General features: G+C 37.6%; 2 protein-coding genes across 2 annotated transcripts in view; one reads left to right on the plus strand and one right to left on the minus strand.

Moving 5' to 3' along the window:
• The window catches only part of sonb (SON DNA and RNA binding protein b), a gene marked incomplete in the record, with an annotated part of 39,610 nt that extends 23,243 nt beyond the window's left edge, over positions 1-16,367 (plus strand). Inside the window, 5 exon segments of the mRNA NM_001442411.1 lie at positions 516-581; positions 1,182-1,297; positions 1,924-2,693; positions 8,200-8,210; positions 16,358-16,367. Coding sequence (NP_001429340.1) covers positions 516-581; positions 1,182-1,297; positions 1,924-2,088 — 347 coding nt within the window.
• LOC795531 (uncharacterized) lies at positions 4,399-20,613 on the minus strand. Its single transcript, XM_087236586.1, has 8 exons — positions 20,543-20,613; positions 17,033-17,093; positions 14,934-15,257; positions 12,123-12,470; positions 8,656-9,108; positions 6,525-6,560; positions 5,239-5,659; positions 4,399-5,023 (listed from the first exon to the last, which is right to left on the minus strand). The coding sequence occupies exons 2-7, from the start codon at positions 17,076-17,078 to the stop codon at positions 5,538-5,540; spliced, it is 1,329 nt and encodes a 442-aa protein (XP_087092712.1). The 5' UTR covers positions 17,079-17,093; positions 20,543-20,613; the 3' UTR covers positions 4,399-5,023; positions 5,239-5,537.

Here is a 20,613-nt window from a genome sequence, read left to right on the forward strand (position 1 = left end):
CACCTTCTGACACTTTAACAAATGATCAACAAGAAGTCAAGTTATTATTTGTTGCTCTTACAACAGGGATCAACGACAAGAAAATAATGCATACCTACATACATTATAACACAAGAAGACAGAAGGACATTTCAATACGTGGAAAATTAAGAGAGTAAAAGATGAAAATTCTAAAGTTATATATACTGTATTAGGGCTGCACGATATTGAAAAGAGTCCATTGCTGAATTCATCCCTAAGAAAAACCCGCCCCCTACTTAAAATTTTATTTAAGTTGGAAATAAGAAATAAAAGTGCAGCAACTTAAAGTTTAATATGTGAATTTAGTAATGATGGGCTGTCAGATGGTTTTACTCGCTCATTTGCAACGGTTTTGGGTTGCCAGGTTTGCATTGCGGGATCAGTGTTCATTAAGAAATGATTCAGTGTTCATTTGGTTTTCAGGAGAATGAAACATTTTGGCATCTGTGATGTAAGTTAGTGCAAAAATAATAATGATGTTTTTATTCTCTCAGGGCTTGTAGCAGAAGGGGAAAAGACACAGAAATCTGGCAACATTGTGGTGATGAAGGATCTTCTAGGTGAGTGTCTGGAGGAGTTCAACATATACATGTATATAGAAGCACTGAGCATCATTCTGCTAAATGATACCGACTAACTGCTAAAGACCATCATGATAACACACATGACACTAAAGTCATGCAATGAACATTATTTATAAACATTAGTTGTAACATACATCTCTAATTGTCATAACAGATTGCCAGAACAGCAGCCCTATTAGCCCATGAGGCATGACTGAACAACACAGGAGTCTCCATAGACAACAGAGGCCTCATGTGTATGCACAAAAGCTTTGCGTACGCCAGTTTTCACGCTTCACAATCTCATTTGAATTTAAAGCGACGGTCACCAAAACACCACAATGTGGATCAAAGCCTAAAAGGGTCCGCTTCAGAGAGTTAGAGAACATTATCTGTGTGGTATTTTGAGCTGAAACTTCACACACACACACACACACTCCAGGGACATCAGAGACCCGAGATCTTGTACAAAAATAGGTCACCTTTACTGATTTTTACTGTAGCAGTGCTCAGTCCAGCTGTCTGATGTGAGTTGAAATGTAAAGTGTGTGTTTGTGTGTGTGCGTGCATGCGTGCGTGTGTGTGTTTTCTCCACAGGGAAGCATCCGGTGTCGGCTCTGATGGAGATGTGTAATAAGAAGAAATGGCCTCAGCCGGAGTTTGTGATGGTCCACCACAGTGGTCCAGACCACCGCAAGAACTTCCTCTTTAAGGTCAGTGTTCTGGCCTGAAGTCTGCATTCAATATACAGTAGATGTCAAGGTAACACTTTAGTTTAGCTCATAATTTATGCTATTTACTGGCTTATTACCTGCCTATTATTAAGAAATGAGCTGTTCATTAGTAGTTATAAATTATAATCTTATTCTGCATCAATAATCCTACCCAATACCTAAACACAACTACTACCTTACTAACTATTAATTAAGTATTCAGCTTAAAGTGACTTTTAAAGGCTTAATTAGGGTAACTAGGCAGGTTAGGGTAATTAGGCAAGTCATTGTATAACAGTGGTTTGTTCTGGAGACAATCCAAACAAATATAGCTTAAAGGGCTAATAATATTGAGCTTAAAATTGATTTAAACAATTAAAATTGCTTTTATTCTAGCCAAAATAAAGCAAATAGAACCTTCTCCAGAAGATAAAATATTAGAGGAAATACTGTGAAAATTTCCTGAATCTGTTCAACATCATTTGGGAAATATTTTAAAATTCACAAGAGGGGAAATAAATCTGACTTCAACTTTATGTGTGTGTGTTATTTCTCCTATTTTATCTATTAATAATTTCGTATATGTGTGTGTAAATTAATAAAATGTGTGTGTGTGTGTGTGTCAGGTGGTGGTGAACGGCAGTGATTATCAGCCTCAGTCTGCGAGTCCTAATAAGAAGCATGCGAAGGCGATGGCGGCGACCGTGGCTCTGCAGGCCATGGGTGAAGTGGCAGGAGACGGTGTTCATTCAGGTCCTGTGTTTACAGCCGCCAGCAGCAACAGCACATGAGGACACACACACTCTCACAAACACACGCTCATCTCTGTTGGCCACTCCAGCTTTATTTCTGCAGCATGAGCACAGGAATGATGATGTGTGACTGACTGACTGCTTCAGTGTTTAGACTGTTCTGGACTCATGTAAATGCTTCATGCATGCTTTACAGCTGTTTTAGCTTTATAATCTGTTTGGTAAAGTTCATCATGCCCTCTTTTTTCTGTTCCTGCCTGGATTTTTGTTGTTTATTTTTTGTGATGAAACAAAATAAATGAAAATGTGTCACTGGAATTAGATCAGTATGATTTTTAAAAAAATGTTTTTTATTAATATTTTTTTTTATTATCTGTTTACATTTTAGTTATAAACATGTTTCGCTAGATGCATCCATTTTTTTTACGATGTCTGTATAGTTTGATGTCCATGTACATCTGTTTTAGTGTTAGTTAATTATGATGAAGTTAAACTGAATAAAAAGACTTTCTTTGGCACGTCATTGGCAAAAAGATTTGATTTTGATTATTTTCAGATGTTTTGTTGTGTTGACTGTGGTCTCATAGTAATGATGTATAATAGAGTAAATTAACACTAGTTAAGCATGTTAAAAAATGATTACACCCACAGCTTTTATTCACCTTAATCTTGGCAGAACTGAATGCACTGTTAACAAACATGAACATTAACAAAGGTTCATAAGAAATGCTGTCAGATGTGTTATTTCATAACATTTGTATCATTAAAGATAATTTCTTAGTCTTAAAGTGAACAATTTAACAGTGCAAGTTTATCCACTGCATATATCCATCTGCTTGTGGAGCTGTAGTCCTTCTCTGATTGGCTAAAATATACTCAGCCACGCCCCTCCAAGTTAAGTTAGTTTACTGAGAGTTTAAGATGAGACTGAGAGGAGCAAAAAATAAACCCCGCCCCCTACTAAATATTCAATTTCAGTCGGAGATATGTCACAGTAAAATAAAAGTCTGCTAAAACTTCTGCTAAACACCAAACAAAACACAAAACGTGTAAATTATTAGCAGTTTAACATATACCGGTTACACTTTAATTCACAAATTGAAAGTATTTCGTGTTGGTCTTCATGCTCAGGTATGGTTTGTACAAGAACTCATCTTTGTATTCAGTAAAAAAAAAAAAAAAAACATCTACAACTCGAACAGACACTTAGAACCAAGAAATTGAACGTTCATTTTCAAACCGAGCAATATTAAGATTCAGCGCAGACCTCATGTGGACAGAGGTTTCCTTTTAATAGTGGACTGCTTCACCTGCAGGTGAACAAACTGTACTAAGCAATAAATACACAGCATGTTGAACATACGTAACTTTAATTAGTCGAATGCATTAAAATACACTTTAGATTAGTAAGTTTAACACAGAACCACCAGCAGCATTTACAGATATGGACATGAACAGCATCATATGCATATCTTCATCAATCCAAATAACTTGAAGCTAAATTGTTTTTATTACCTAAAATATTAGTTTCACAAATTTGACATTTCAAAGCAAGCTTTACGTACCTCATCAAAATATGTGTGCCATAAAAAACTAAAGATTTATTAAAATACCAAAGCTTTTCTTTGTAAGTTTTTTTTTTATGCTTGATCTCTTGTTACAGGCTGTCTGTAGCGTCCACCTTGGTGTTTTTCGAGAGGCGTTATTAATCGTTATACATTTCACATTCTTCCTTGGCCCAATATGTACCTGCTATGTACATAGAAAGAAGGCTGATTTTATAAACCACAATCGGTAGTTGGCAAATATATACTGGATGCATATATTTGTAAATTTGACCTTGACGGAGTTCCCGCACGTCCCTGACTTATTTATTCATATCTTATTTATATATATATATATGTGTATGTATGTATATATAAATATATATATAAATGTGTATATGTATATATATATATATATATATATATATATATATATATATATATATATATATATATATATATATATATATATATATATATACACACAAACCATCGTTATATAATAACTTGCCTAATTACCCATACCTGCCTAGTTAACCTAATTAACCCAGTAAAGCCTTTAAACATCACTTTAAGCTGTATAGAAGTGTCTTGCAGAATATCTAGTCTAATATTATTTACTGTCATCATGACAAAGATAAAATAAATCAGTTATTAGAGATGAGTTATTAACACTATTATGATTAGAAATGTGCTGAATAAATCTTCTCTCCGTTAAACAGAAATTGGGGTAAAAAATAATCAGGGGGCCTAATAATTCTGTCTTCAAATGTACATATTATATACACACATATAAGACATATGTTGGATGCACTGAATAAAGGATGTTCATATATATATAAAAAAAAAAAAGAAGATTGTGCCTCATGATGCTTTAGATCAAGTTATTTCATTTTTCAAAAACAATAAATACTAACTGAAAGACAAATAAAGCAGCACTTACAGCCACATAAATGAACAGCACCATTCGGCAATACTCCAATGGTCAGAAATATCACCAGAGTTCAACATATTTAAACACATTTCAATTTCACAAACTTTCCAAATATTCATATTAAGAAAAATGTGTGATTAGTTAATAAATCAAAGCTAAAGAACAAAAAAATGATGTGATATATTGGAGATTTTATCAAAGTATTAAAGGTTCCATGAAGTGCTTAAAACGTTAATTTGGTTTTTATTGGATGTTTGACGTAATCTAAATTGAAACATGAAAAGAGGGTGGGGCATATAGTAGCCCCTCCCCTTTAAAAAAAAACAGCCAATAGCGTTTTGTTTTTCTCACAGCTCTGCCAGTGAGGGGTCGAGTTTAAGCACATCAAATGAAAAGCCAATGAGAAGAAGTAGGCGGGGCATGTCAGACACTAGAGAGCATTTGATTGGTCAGAAGATTTAATGCGAAGCTAAAGTATGAGGCGACCTGAATAAAACTGTTGATCCTGTCGGTGTAGTGGTGTAGTGGTTAGTGCGTCAACACATGCACTCCGTTGCTCACGGCGACCCGGGTTCGATTCCGCCTCGCGGTCCTATGCCGATCCTTCCCCTCTCTCTGCTCCCCATGCTTTCCTGTCTATTATCTATACTGTCCTATCAAAAATAAAGGTGAAGACCCCGAAAAAATAATTATAAAAAAAAAAAAAAAAACTGTTGATCCTTTTAGGCGGAAACTACAAAATACAAGCTTCACATGTTTATATCAGGTTTATATCTTCTAAATGGAAATTTTATCACTTTTCTGGAGAACACGAGCTAATGGCTATCCTTAAAACTAACAGTAAAACTAACATCTAAAAAAAAGTTATCCTAATTTCACAGGGCCTTTTTACAGTATTGCTCCACACACAAAACAATATATTTTAAAACATTCACAGTTCCTGAAATGCGCGGTTTGCATGGAAATGTCTGAAAGTTGATTCCCTGCATCTTAATGTTCGTCCTGTTGAATCAGATTCTCCCCGACAACAACAGGAAAGCTAAAAGCAGCGCCGTCACCAGCAGAACTCCAGAAATCAGACCGATGCGGATCCAGGGAATCTGCTGATCTGAGAACTGATGATCCCGCTGACCTGACCACAAACAGCACACTTTAATCTCTGCATCAGTTGTAAATCTGCAATGTTTATTTTGCTAGCACACATTGTTAGTCTTAAAGGGGAGCTATTATGTCTCTTTTTACAAGATGTAAAATAAGTCTCTGATGTTTCTAGTGTGTGTGTGTGTGTGTGTGTGTGTGAAGTCTCAGCTCAAAATACCACACAGATAATGTTCTCTAACTCTCTGAAGCTGACCCTTTTAGGCTTCGATCCACATTGTGGCGTTTTGGTGACTGTCGCTTTAAATTCAAATGAGATTGTGCTCTTTCATGAAAAGGGCGGAGCTACAAATGCATTTGCATCAGCATAGTGGCAGCTCCAAAATAGGACTAATGCTATCAGTGCTGGTCAGGTCTGCATGTTGTCGTTGGTCAGTGTGTGCTTCATGCTTCTGTCAGTCGATGTCGCTCCTGTCGCTGTTCATTTGTGCTTCATCTAAAACTCCACATCTATAATCCTCTTAGTCTATGCTGACATTATCTTCAGCAGCTCAAACACTCTACAGACGGCTGCTTCTCACTCAGGGATGCTCTTTATGCAAATGAGCAAGTGATGGTCACTAGTGGGCGGGGCTTTCCCCTCTGATTGACATTCTTTCTTTGTGCGTGTCATCAAAGTTTTTCTGTAGACTGTGTTTGTCAAGTCTGATTAGAAGAACAAATACAATTAAGGCTGGATAGATAATGGTAAAAATAAACCAGCTTTTATTTAGTGGATTCACCTGCACTGAATTACAGATTAACAATGTGTGCTGGAAAAATAAACATTGTACAATTTTTATCTCAAGCAAACTTTAAATACTGATAAATCATTAGAGAAAAAAGTAAATACCACTGACCGGAAACTGTGCCTGGTAATAACGTATCGGTCATCCCTAGGAGAGATTAAAAGAAAGAAAAAACATATAGATCAGATGTTAGTTTAAAAACACGGCCACTATAAAGACACTATAAAGCAGTGACGCTCAACCCCGTTCCTGGAGATCAACCTTTCTGCAAAGTTCAGCTCCAACCCTGATCAAACACACCTGAACAGCACGTGATAATTACAGGCAGGGTTGCAACTGAAATCTGCAGGAAGGTCGATCGCCAGGAAAAGGGTTGATCATGTCTGCTATAAAGCATTACAGTTGAAGTCAGAATTATTAAATCCCCTGAATTATTAGCCCCTCTGTTTATTTTTTCCCCCACTCTGTTTAATGGAGAGCAGATTTTTTCAATGCATTACTAAACATAATAGTTTTAAAGGGTCACGAAACACCAGAACACATGTGTTGAGCTGTTGACAGTGGTATATGTGTCCCACACTGCTAAAAACACTATTAGGACACCTATATTTCACTAAAAAGTGTAAATTGGTTGTTTTTGCGTTATTTCAAGCAAATTCGTACTTCCGGTTTGAAATGAATTTTTGCAGCTGCGTCACGGTCATGACATAATAGCGTGTATTCCAGCATGCAGACTGGACGTCTGTGCCAGAGTGAGTCTTATTACGTCTTACAGTGTGATGCATTAATGCATGAGTTAGGCTTGGTTCAAACCAATCAGCGCGCTCTATTGTGCAACTTCATTAATATTCATTACTGTCACAGTGTTTTCAGGACAGAGACGCCACGTTGTGTTGGCAAAACAAGCGTGAAGTGTTGCTTTTATAGTTTGCTGCAGTGAAGTTTTGTTTTCATTTTCTCTCTGTGAGAGCGCAGCTGGAGTCACGTGTGGATTAACAGTGTACGCGACGCTCGACAACAATAACTTACGTGTCTAAGGAGGAACATTGTTTACCTGAGAGCTGTTCTCATCTGCAAATGCTGAGATCCGGATTCGCTTGTAGTCTCCTCTTCATAAAGACGCGGCTCTAGTTGCTGGTGATTGTTCTGTCTCTACAGATTTGGTAAGTGAGCGACCAGTGCTCTTTGTTTATTCAGTTTGTTCGTATCGAACTAAGTTAACTATTGCACCGAGTGTAAACATGTCAGCACCACAACCAAACTTTAACTTCGTGTAGGGTTTTTACCGCATTTTGTGACCGGAATAACACACGCGGCTTTCTGACGCTACCTGCCGTGTGCATCTAAATTTCCGGGAAATGCTGAGGGTTTTTTCCTCTCATTCGCCGTGCGGTATCAAACATTGCATGTAAAATACACGCTTAGAGCAGTTCCTCGAATCAAATATCTCGTTTGTCGCGAGGGGCATGAATGAATTCCCTGAATGAAAGAGCCAAACTGCCATTAAAGTCCACCATTTAATCATTTGGCAAATAATTCGACTACAGATGTCCATGTAGGTTAAACACCATCACTTTCTACTGTGTGTTTATTTTGACTCTGAAACTCGCGCGTGACCAAATAGACACTCCCACACCCTCCCACTTTAGTTCCTCCGACACTCCCCCCTAAACAGAGCTGGACACGCCCACTTTTCTGACTTTTTCCAAAGTAGAGGTGTGAAAACACCCTGCTGAAACGAGGGGGTTTCATGGCCCTTTAATAGCTCATCTCTAATAACTGATTTATTTTATCTTTGTCATGATGACAGTAAATAATATTAGACTAGATATTCTTCAAGACACTTCTATACAGCTTAAAGTGACATTTAAAGGCTTAACTAGGTTAATTAGGGTAAAGTTATGGTAATTAGGCATTGTATAACAGTGGTTTGTTCTGGAGACAATGCACAGCAAATAGTGCTAATAATATTGAACATTAAAAAAATTAAAATACTGCTTTTATTCAAGCGAAAATTAATCAAATAAGACTTTCTTCTAAAGAAAAAAACTATAGGACATACTGAGAAAAATTCCTGAATCTGTTCAGCATTATTTGGGAAATATTTGGGGGGAAAAAATCATAATAATTTTGACTTTAACTGTATGTATGTGTTTGTTCAGCTAAAATAAAGCAGAAGTCTGGGCTTGGGGTCATAATGAAATATCAATAATTAATAAAGCATGTATTGAGCAGCACTAACCGTGACTGTGTGAGATTGTGTGCGGGTCAGTGTCAGTTGCGCTGGTGCTTTTCTCAGTGTTTCTCTCTGTGCTGCCGTTGTGAGTGTGTGTGTTGGCTTCGTATGCTGTGTGAGCTGGCAGCGTGTTGTTGGGTTCAGTCTGAGTGCTTGTGGCATATGTATCTGTAGCATATGTGTCTGTGGCGTTTGTATATGTGGTATATGAATCTGTTGCATTTATATCTGTGGTATTTGTATCATTGACATATGAATCTGTTCCATTTGTATATGTGGTATATGAATCTGTGGCGTTTGTATCTGTGGTATTTGCATCATTGACAAATGTATCTGTGGCATATGTATCTGTTTCATATGTATCTGTAGCATATGTAGATGCTGCTGCTGTGCTGTCAGTCTCTGTGTCTGACAAACTGGAAGGAAAATCTGTGATGGCCGGGAGACCTGAAAACACAGCTGAGAGAGAAGGAGAAAGAGAGAGAGAGAGACAAAAGTAAGGACAAAAGTTTCTTTAGCAGAAAATATATCTAAAAAATAGTTTTTGAAACAAATGAAGACAGCAGAAGTCAACTAGATATTAAAAATTGAGGACAAACTTTATGGTGGCTTGAAAAGCAGAGTCTGAAAGTTTGAAGGGGTTTTAAAGTGTAAATAGCATGTTGGTATGATTCTAGCTTGAATAAGCATGTTACTAGCATGAATTAGCATGTTACTAGCATGATTCTAGCAAAAATTAGCATGTTACTAGCATGAATTAGCATGTTACTAGCATGATTCTAGCAAAATTAGCATGTTACTAGCATGAATTAGCATGTTACAAGCATGAATCAGAATGTTATTAGAATGATTTAACATGTTACTAGCATGTTTTAGCATGTCACTAGCATGAATTAGCATGTTTCTAGAATGAATTAGCATGTTACTAGCATGTTTTTAGCATTAATTAGCATATTACTAGCATAATTCTAATATGAATTAGCATGTTGTTAGCAAGTTTCTTGCATTAACTTGCATGCTACGAGCATGATTCTAGCATGAATTAGCATGCTACTAGCATGATTCTAGCATGAATTAGCATGTTGTTAGCATGATTCTAGCATGAATTAGCATGATTCTAGCATGAATTAGCATGCTGTTAACATGATTCTAGCATGAATTAGCACGTTACCAGCATGAATTAACATGTTACTAGCATGAATTAGCATGTTGTTAGCATGAATTTGCATGACTAGCATGTCATTAGCATGTTTCTAGCAAGATTAGCATGTTAAAACTACTAGCATGTATTAGAACAGCTAGTCATAATTTTCAAAACAGTTGCTAGGGTGCTGAAATTGGTTGCTAGAGAGTGGCTAGTAAGTCTAAAGGTCATCAGTGATTGGCTGCTGGCTAGACTGAGTTGAATAAGGCCTGACTGTAGTCTGTAGGACAGTCTGATGCAGAGTTATGAGCTCACAAAGGTTGACTCAATGTTAAGTCAATGGCAGTCTTTTACAATGGAAGTCTATGGACAGTTGCTAGGGCGCCACAAGTGGTTGCTAGGGAGTGGCTAGTAAGTTAAAAAGTCATCAGTTATTGGCTGCTGGCTAGACTGAGTTAAATGAGCCCAGTTAATAGTCTGTAGGACAGTCTGATGCAGAGTTATGAGCTCACAAAGTTTGACCCAATGTTAAGTCAACGGGAATTTTCTGGGTCGTTTTTGGGAAAACCCAAAGTCGGATCAGTTAGAAAAGACATAGCAACCCGAGTCAGACCAGTTTGAAGGTTTGAGGAAAGTTTGAAGTATGTAGCTTGAAAGGTTTAGGAGGAGATGCACTTCAAAACTGGTCTCAGAAGAAAGAAGTTTAAGTGAGATAACAGTATGTTGGCTTTTCAAGCCACCATAATAATTAATTTAGCCTGACATGTTTACAGCTCCGAAATATTTGAAATGTCTCTCAAAATAAAATATATTGAGCTCAAAAATGACATTTAAAAATAATATATTTTAGAGCAGAAATCACAATACCGTGATATTTTTATCCAAGTTCATCATACCGTCAGTATCTTAAACCAGCCCATGCCCAGTGTCCGTGTATCTGTGTTTGCACTCGGTGAAGAGCGGTGAACTGATGACCTTCACGGCCAATCACAGTCATTTCTGTTGAGCACTGGCGAACAGTTTAAGAACGCTCAGTGGTGCTTGATAGTTAGCGGGAAATGGACATTTTTAAAACTTCAGTACCGACAGAACACTATAACAGACAACACGAGGTGTGCTACAGAGGACTGCGGTGTTTCATCACTCACCGGGTTACATAGGCTGAAGCAGAGAAGCCTAGGAGGACACTTATGCCGAGTTCAGACTGCATGATTTTCACAGTAGTCGTGTCACAGATGTTTTCACACTGCATGACTATCTGGGCTAGCGTTTCGTCGCTGCTTTGTTTACACTGCAAGATGGATCGACGACAGGGACTTTCACATTGCATGACTTTACTATAGGAAGAATCGCCGACAACTTCGTCCAAACTACGTCTCACAGCCAAAAACACGTCGTATATCTTTTGTTATTAACTACATAACGAGAAAGAAGCCTTTAATGGGGTAGAACATGTACATATTTGCTCACCTGGGTTTAAAGGGAAGCCATTTCTCCTCAACGTTGATAATAAACGAATTTCTTTCTGTATGAAATGTCAAACAGACACGGTTGCTCCTGAGTCCTGTCAAACCTCCACTAGTTTTTCCTCCATTTCGTGGGTCCAAATAAACCGAAAATGAGCGCTTTTAACTTCTCCCCCAGCCTCCCGCTGGCCTGCAGCAGGTATACACACACGCACACACACACACACACACACACACACGCACACACACAAGTGAATGCCGCTCTCTCATTGGCTGTAGGCGATCGCTGATGTTATTTTCAGTCAAAACTCAATTCAATTCCGACAGCTCCAGATATTCAGCATGCCAAATATCTCACAGGCATCGGCGACTCATCAGCGATTCTCTCAGATCGCGTCTTTGATCGTTCATACTGTGTGATTGTCACTCACGCGCACGGGCAGCGATTTGCCTGTGATTTCAGGCATTTGTCTGCGATTTCTCAAAACCTGTCGGCGAGCCAAAATCAGGGCTAAAATCACGCAGTCTGAACTAGGCAATAAGCGTGAAACTCTTAAGAGATTGTGATGTTGTTTGATGCCTAATCTGCTTTTATTTGTTCACATTAAACTGAACTGAGTGATATTAAAGTGATGTTTACACCACATCTGCACTTTGAAATCTCAGCAACAGCTGGAGGTTTGTAGTCCACGGCATGTTGCTGCAATGTTTACAGTGCTGGTCCTATACTTCCGGGTTTCTTCCCATTGTAGCGTTGCTTTCGTGTTTTAAAATGGTGGCCGTGTGAAATAAGCGTATTAAAGCTTTATTTGTAAGACTTATGTTGATTTTTGGATCAAATTTCCCTTTCAGCACATCCGTACCCCAGACAGTGAGTGCGTGTCTCTCCGGGAATCCGCTCTGTAGGTCTCCATAATCCGAGATCTTGTATCGGCACTGATAATCCCCCTGATCAAACGCTCTGACCGACGAGATGCCCAGAGAGAAGATCCCGCGGCTGATGTCCTGCTGGTCTGGCAATGTGATGATGCTGCTGTACTTGTCCAGAATCTCCATCTGTCCAGAGCTCAAGCGCAGGATCACTCGCTCGTCTTTAACCCACTGGATGGTGATGTCCTCATAGGGTTTGTTTTTGGGAATATTACCGAAGCAGTTGAGCGTGACATCATCACCTTCATTCGACTCCACGTGATCTATGGGAGTCTCTAGAGCTGAACAAACACAAGAGAGAGAACGAGACAGACTTTGACTTTTGAAAGGCCATTTATTTATTTAATCAGCAGATGTGTTTGTTGTGTATGATGTGAAACATGATATTTAACCCAGGTGAGTGTGGGTGCCAGCAGAGGAAGTCTTGGGCTGTGGACAATGCGAAACATGTATTGTTCTCTGTTAAGTCCACGTTTACTGGCTTTCCCACATCCGGCAGACTTACAGTGTGGTGAAGCCTCAAAGAAAGATACCACCCAGACTGCTGATGCCCAGAGTAAAACATTGTTGGGATCAGGGATGGTTTGGGCTTCAATGTCATGTCATGTCATTTACATCCACTTATCCGGGCCGGGTCGCGGGGGCAGCAGTCTTAGGAGAGAAACCCAGACCTCCCTCTCCACAGACACTTCCTCCAGCACCTTCGGGGGAATCCCGAGGCGTTCCCAGGCCAGCCAAGAGACATAGTCCCTCCAGCGTGTCCTGGGTCTTTCCTGAGGCCTCCTCCCGGTGAGACATGCCTGGAACACCTCCCTAGGTAGGCGTCCAGGAGGCATTCGAATCAGATGCCCGAGCCTCCTCAGCTGACTTCTCTCGATGTGAAGCAGCAGCGGCTCTACCCCGAGCTCCTCCCGGGTGTCAGAGCTCCTCACCCTATCTAGAAGGGTGCACCCTGCCACTATGTGAAGAAAACTCATTTCAGCCGCTTGTATCCAGGATCTTGTCATTTCAGTCATGACCCAAATCTCATGACCATAGGTGAGAGTAGAAACGTAGATTGACCGGTACATCGAGAGCTTTGCCTTTCGGCTCAGCTCCTTCTTTACCACAATGGACCGGTACATTGACCGCATTACTGCTGCCGCTGCACCAATCCGCCTATCATTCTCATGTTCCATCCTTCCCTCACTCGTGAACAAAACCCCAAGATACTTGACCACAGTAAGAGACCTATCCCTGACCCTAAGGCGCAGGGAGGCGACCCTCTCGTTCACCGGTGAAAACTCTAACACATGGTGGCTAAGTTGGGGAGCTATAAGTAAGGCCACACCAGCCCGCCACCTCTCACAGTGGGCAACTCCAGAGTAGAAGAAAGTCCAGCCCTTCTCAAAAAGTTGAGTGGAGGTGAGCCCAACTATCTCTAGTTGGTACCGTTCCACCTCCTGCACAAGCTCGGGCTCCTTCCCTCTCAGTAAGGTGACATTCCATGTCCCAAGAGCCCGTTTCTGTGCCCGATGATCGGATTGTCATAGTCCTAACCTTCAACCACCACTCAGTCCACAATGCACTGGCCACTTACGACTCCCCCTGTTGGTGGTGGGCCCGCAGAAGGATGGTCCTACTTCGCTCCTTAGGGCTAAGCCCGGCCAGGTTCCATGGGAAAAAACCCAGGCACCAGGCGCTAGCATATAAGCCCCTACCCCAGGCCTGGCTCCAGGGTGGGGTCCCGGCTGCGCCATACCGGGCAACTTCACGGTCCTTGATGTTTTTGTACTCATAAGACCTTTTTGCCTTGGGAAACCCTACATTAGCCCCAGACAACATAGCTCTTAGGATCACTCAGGCACTCAAACCCCTCCACCACGATAAGGTGGAGGTCCATGGAGGAGTTTTGGCTTAAACATATCATGGCATTCCCTAGGCCCAATTCTTGTGTTAGATGGGCACTGGGTCACTGCCAAGCACTACCAAACCATTTTGTCAAACCATGTGACCAAATAGATTAAACAGTGCATCCTGAAGGCGGTGGCATGTATCAGGATGATAGTACATCAATACATACAGCAAGACTGGTGATTTGACTCTGATGGGCATGAATGTGAAGTTTAACATCTCCCATGGCCTGCACAGTACCCAGATCTAAATATTATTGAGCAACTTTGGGGTGTTTTGGAGGAGTGAGTCAACATTTTCCTCTGCAAGAAGAGCGGCTCAAAATCCCTCTGGCTGCTGTGCAGGATGCATGTCTGTCATTTCAAGACCAACTGATGCTGTATTAGCCACAAAAAGACGTCCTACACCATACTAATGCATTATTGTGCTCTAAAACCAGGCCTTCGAGTTTCATTGTCCAGCCCCTGTATAAGCTAGAACTAGACTATGCATTTACAAAAACAGATATCAGTACTTAAAATGAATACAAAAATGGCTTACACTTTATAATAACAAGGTTTCATCAGTTAATGCATTTACTGACATGAACTAATAATCAACAATACTTGTACAGCATTTAATCATACTTCAACGCAACCTAATGCATTGTGAAAATCCAAATTTACGCTTGTTAACATTAGTTGATGCACTGTGAGTTAACGAACAACTCTATTTCCATTAACTAGGGTAAATAAAGATGAATAAGTCCTGAAGCAATTGTTTACGTTAGTAAATACATCACTAATACTACCTCATTGTAAAGTGACACCTAAAAATGACCCAATAATGATGTTGTTTCTTGTGGTACTTACTCATCACATACAGTAAGACAGAGCAGATGGGTATCGTTCCCTTCCACAGACACTCGTAAATCTCTCCATCGTTCAGCATCACGTCTGTCAGGATGATGGAGAAATCTTGAGTCACTGCCGGATCTGTGATGAAGTTCACCCGGTCTTCAAAACCTCTGCCGATGCTCAGTTTCTCTCCATTCAGAGAGAGGACGTCTTTCCCAAGGGCCTCCCAGTAAACCTGCAGCTCGTCTGCTGGGAAACCAGAACCATTGCAGGGCAGAACCACAGACTCTCCCAGAAACACCTGCAGCTCGGCCGTCTGGAGGAACTGGCCAACACCCACTGCAGCCCGAAAGACGACAGCAGTTAACACATTCATTCACTTATTTGAATATGAATGAATATGGAGCAGTATTCATGCCACAATTCTGTGTTTAAAGCATGCAAATTCACTTGTTGCATGCATGTTAATAATTCTGCATTCAAAAGATCATATTTTGAGCATGCAAAATTACTTGTTGCATGCAAATAAACAATTTTGTGTGCAAAAGATCATGTTTTGCGGAATGCAAATTGGCTTGTTGCATGCACACTAACAATTTGGGTGTGCAAAAGATAATTTTTTGAGTGTGCAAAATGACTTGTTGCATGCGTGTTAATAATTCTGTACGGAAAAGAGCGTGTTTTGAGCATGCAAAATTACATGTTGCATGCAAGTTAACAATTTTGAGTGCAAAATATGATATTTTGAGAATGCAAATTGGCTTGTTGCATGCACATTAACAATTCTGTGTGCAAAAGATCATGTTTTGAGCGTGCAAAATTGACGTTGCACGTGTGTTAATAATTCTGCATGCAAAAGAACGTGCTTTGAGCATGCAAAATTACTTGTTGTATGTGAGTTAACAATTCTGTGCACAAAGGATTATGTTTTGAGCACACAAAATTAACTGTTACATGTGTGTTAACAATTCTGTGTGCAAAAGATCATGTTTTGAGCATGCAAATTACCTTGTTGCATGACAGTTAATGATTTTAGGAAAAAAATATAATATTTTAAGAATGCAAAATTGCTTGTTGCATGTGCGTTAATAATTCTGCACACAAAAGATCGTGTTTTGAGCATGCAGAATGACTTGCTGCATGCAAGTTAACAATTTTGTGCGCAAAATATCATGGTTAGAAAATGCAAATTGGCTTGTTGCATGCACATTAATAATTCTGTGCCCTAAATATCATGTTTTGAGTGTGCAAAATGACTTGTTGCATGCACTTTAATAATTCTTCATGCAAAACATCATGCTTTGAGCTTGCAAAATGACTTGTTGTAAGTAAAAAAAACTTTTCTGCGTGCAAAATATTCTGTTTTGAGCATGCAAATTGGCTTGTTGCATGTGCATTTGTTATTATTATTTTCATTTGAATAAAAAGTAAAAAAATAGGACAGCTAAATAAATTAATGTTGGGTCCCATAGCTGGACTCCACCACCGCTGAAGAGTAAAGTTAAACTCTCATAATATTTTTAAAAATTGTATTATTTATTAATGATCTGCAGGAACCTGCCAACACCCACATAAATCTGCAAAACAACAGTGTTTAACACTAGAGGACTGATTCATTAATTTACTTATTTTAACCAGTCGTCTCACTAAATAGGACAGTTAACCCTCTTATTTTAAAAATCTTATTATTTATTAACCAGCCAACTCAAACGGAAGTTACATTGATTGAAATATATGAGTAATAAATACATTTCCATGCATTTATTAAGTCAAAAACATACATTAAATATAAAATTTTGAAGAATGCTGGAATCAAATCATTGACAACTTCAGCAGGAAAACAAATACTGTGGAAATCAATGGTTACAGGCTTTCAGCTCTCTTCAAAACATCTTTTGTGTTCAACAGAAGAAAAAACCTCAATCAGGATTTAAAAAAAAGGTGTAGGATGAGTTAACTACCACAGGTTTTTTTCAGTTTGGGATAAACTGTATCTTTAAGAATATGCTGTATTCCCAAACACACTTCATAAAGATGAAACTCAGCAATTAGTAAATATAGCAACATATCAGCAAACATCCAGAAACTAAACACAGAAGAGATCCATCACTTACCCCTGAGGGCTACAGTAAAAATGAACACAGTCCAGAGATTATTCATGTCCTCTCAGAAAACCTGGAATATGTATTAAAATAATAATAATTAGGTTACACTTTATTTTAAGGCGTCCTTAATACACTGAAACTATTCATCTTACTACAAAGTACATTATGCGAGGACTGAGTCTACAGCAGATGCATGTATTTATTGTAATTACAGTAGCACTTTATAATAATGTTGTATTTGTTCATGTTAATGCATTGAACTAACATGAACAAACAATGAACAGTACATTTCTGACAGTATTAATTCATGTAAGTTAACATGAGTCAATGTAAATACAGATGTTCATTGTTAGTTCATGTTAGTTCACTGTGCATTAACTAATGTTAACAAGCACGAGTTTGGATGTTAATAATGCATTGACCTATGCATTAAACTATGATGAATAAATGCTGTACAAGTATTGTTCATTATTAGATCATGCTAGAAAATACATTAACTAATGAAACCTTATTGTAAAGTGTGACCATAATCACTATAGTAAGCACATGGAACATGTAAGAAGAACACCTTACTGTAAAAGTAATACATGAGACGTGCAAATTTGGGTTTCTGCATCAATTGACATCAAATTAAAATTATAATATATTTATAAAAATCATTAAAAAAGTGAAAGTAAAAGTTTCAGAAATATCTAACAATTAAAATATGGGTAAACTAACATTTGATATTAATTCAGCATAAAATACATGTTTATGCACAAATAAAACAAATTTATTCTTATAAATGTGCCGAATATAGTGATATAAAGCTTAGTCGCAAAGAATAAAGACTTCAAATGATCGTTTATTACTATTTTAAGGCCAAAATGTGACCCTTAAATAGTCTTTCAACAAGATCTAAATATGCCTGACGTGACTTTGGGACATAGTATGTAACAATTAATTAATAACTGGCTTATGACCAGCCTATTATTAAGATATGAACTGTTTATTAGCACTAATAAAGCATGCTCCTAATCCTACCCAATACCTAAAATCAACTACTACCTTACTAACTATTAATAAAAAGATAATTATTCGTATATTAAGCTGAATGTCTTAGTTATTGACTTGTTAATAGCGTGAATCTTAAATTGATCAAAAACTGTAATGTATGCATCAATAAAACCTTAAGCTGCCAAATAGTAATCATGTTCTGTAATGGGGTGGGTGTTATTTAGCTTATTTTTATTAAAATTTAAACACATTTTTATTTTATTAGTAATTTTAGTACTTATTTTTAAGTCTTAGTTAATGGTTTGTTATTAGTGTGAATCTAAATATTTAATGTATGCGTTTATAAAACCGTACGCTTCCTAATAATAATCGTGTTCTGTGATATGGGCATGTGTTGTTGAGCACGTGGCAGAGGGTTTTGAGTGATGGGCAATCAGCCAATGAGCTCGCAGTAAAGCTGCACCTCTGCCACTCCCACAAATACTTGTGCAGCTTTATTTAACAGTGCTGACCAATGTCAATCACAGTGAGCCTGAAACCAGAGCTGCACACACACACTCCACACTGCAAACACACACTCCCCACACACACAGTGATTTAACATGCTTCTTACAGTTACCAGTTGAACAATATATTCCTTTGAATGAATTTGAATATTCAACAGTTTATTTAAATATGATTATTTTTATATTTTGAATGTAATTATTTGAGTTTTAATTATTATTTGCTCCATCAGTTCATCTATGAAGCACGTGCAGATTCAAGACTTCATTGCTTGTTAAAGTAATGAGACACCAGAGTTATTTTGGAACATTAGTCGATATTTTAGTATCCCCAATACACCTTTATGATGCATATTCATGTTTTGAATTAGGTTTAATTTCATTTTTCTTTCATTTAAAATATATAAAGATTCTGTATATTTCTTAGTATGTTTTAATGGTTATATTTAACATGAATTTATTTTTCTTAACATTTAAATACACTGTTATTCTAATAGTAATTTTAGTATTTAAAATTTTATTTCGTTTTATAAAAGTTTTATTATGATTGTTTTTGGTTTTATTTGGAAAAAAAGTCAAAACAACATTAAAAAAAAACTTTCAGTACCGACATGTTATATGTTTATTTGTATATATATCAAGATATAGATATAAATAGATATATCAATATTTTTGCATAGCCCTAATATATATATATATATATATATATATATATATATATATATATATATATATATATATATATATATGTGTGTATTTATTTATTTATTTAATTTATTTATTCATTTTCCTTCAGCTTAGTCCCTTTTTTTTATCAGGGGTCACCACATGGAATGAACCACCAACTATGCCAGCATGTTTCATACAGCGGATGCCCTTCCAGCTGCAACTTAGTACTGGGAAACACCCATACAGTCTTACATTCACAGACACACACATACACTATGACCAATTTAGTTAATCAATTACTGGAGCACCCGGAGGAAACCCACACCAACACGGACAGAACATGTAAACTCAGAAATGCCAACTGACCCAGCCGGGACCAACAACCTTCTTGCTGTGAGGCGACAGTGCTACCCCCTGAGCCACCGTGTCGCCCATTAAAATAAAATATATATTCATTTATTTATAAAAACGGATGGCTAAATCATGAATAAAGTGCAATCAACATTATTTCAAGAATGATTTTAGCTAGGAAAAGGATGTTAGATTGTGTTTTGGTTTTGCTTAAATATATATACAAGCTGATAAAGAGAAAAACACTGAGCATCTGGTGTATTACTCATAAACTATCATACAGAAAATAATTAAAACACAACATTAATGCATACGTTAACATATATACACATAAACATATTTTGGAAACACTTTAAGATAATGATCCACTATAGTTCAACTTACAAACGTGATCTGAGTACAAACATATTATATAACCAATGTATCAGTATTGAAAAATACAAATCAAGTTTGTTAGCATTAGTTAAAGCTCTGTTTTACATTAGTTTTAATATAGTATTAGTTAAGTGAACAAGAGCCAACAATTAATGCTAACAAATACTGTGTATAAAAGCAATGGATGGTTCATATTAGTAAACACATTATGAGCCAATATTTTAGCATCACCCAATTAAATTTCTCTATTAAAACTTCAATGCATTTGCTTAATTAATAACACTTTAGAATATCAGTCCATCAACTAACATTAACTAAGCATGAACATTCTTGTTTAGCATCTATTAATCATAGTTCAACATATACCAATGCATTATTATTCAAATCTAAAATCATGCTTGATAACATTAGCTCATGCACAGAGTTAATATGAACTTAACATTTCCAAACATGAATAAATACAATAGATGTATCCCTAATGGTTTGCCCCATTAGTTAATGTATATACTAACATGAGCACTGTATTAAAGTGTTAATCTTGAGTACTTGCTAAAACCAAACCAAACAAGAACACTGAGATGTGACTACATTATAGTTAAATATAACACAGCATGTTTGTACTTACAGTGTGGTGTGCTTATGCGAGCGTCTGTCTTCATTCATTGATGGCTGCTCTTCCTCATGTCCTGCAGGTCT

This window comes from Danio rerio, chromosome 1, assembly GCF_052040795.2.
Source record: "Danio rerio strain M-AB ecotype USA chromosome 1, GRCz13ab, whole genome shotgun sequence".
In the NCBI taxonomy this organism is placed as follows: Eukaryota; Metazoa; Chordata; class Actinopteri; order Cypriniformes; family Danionidae; genus Danio; species Danio rerio.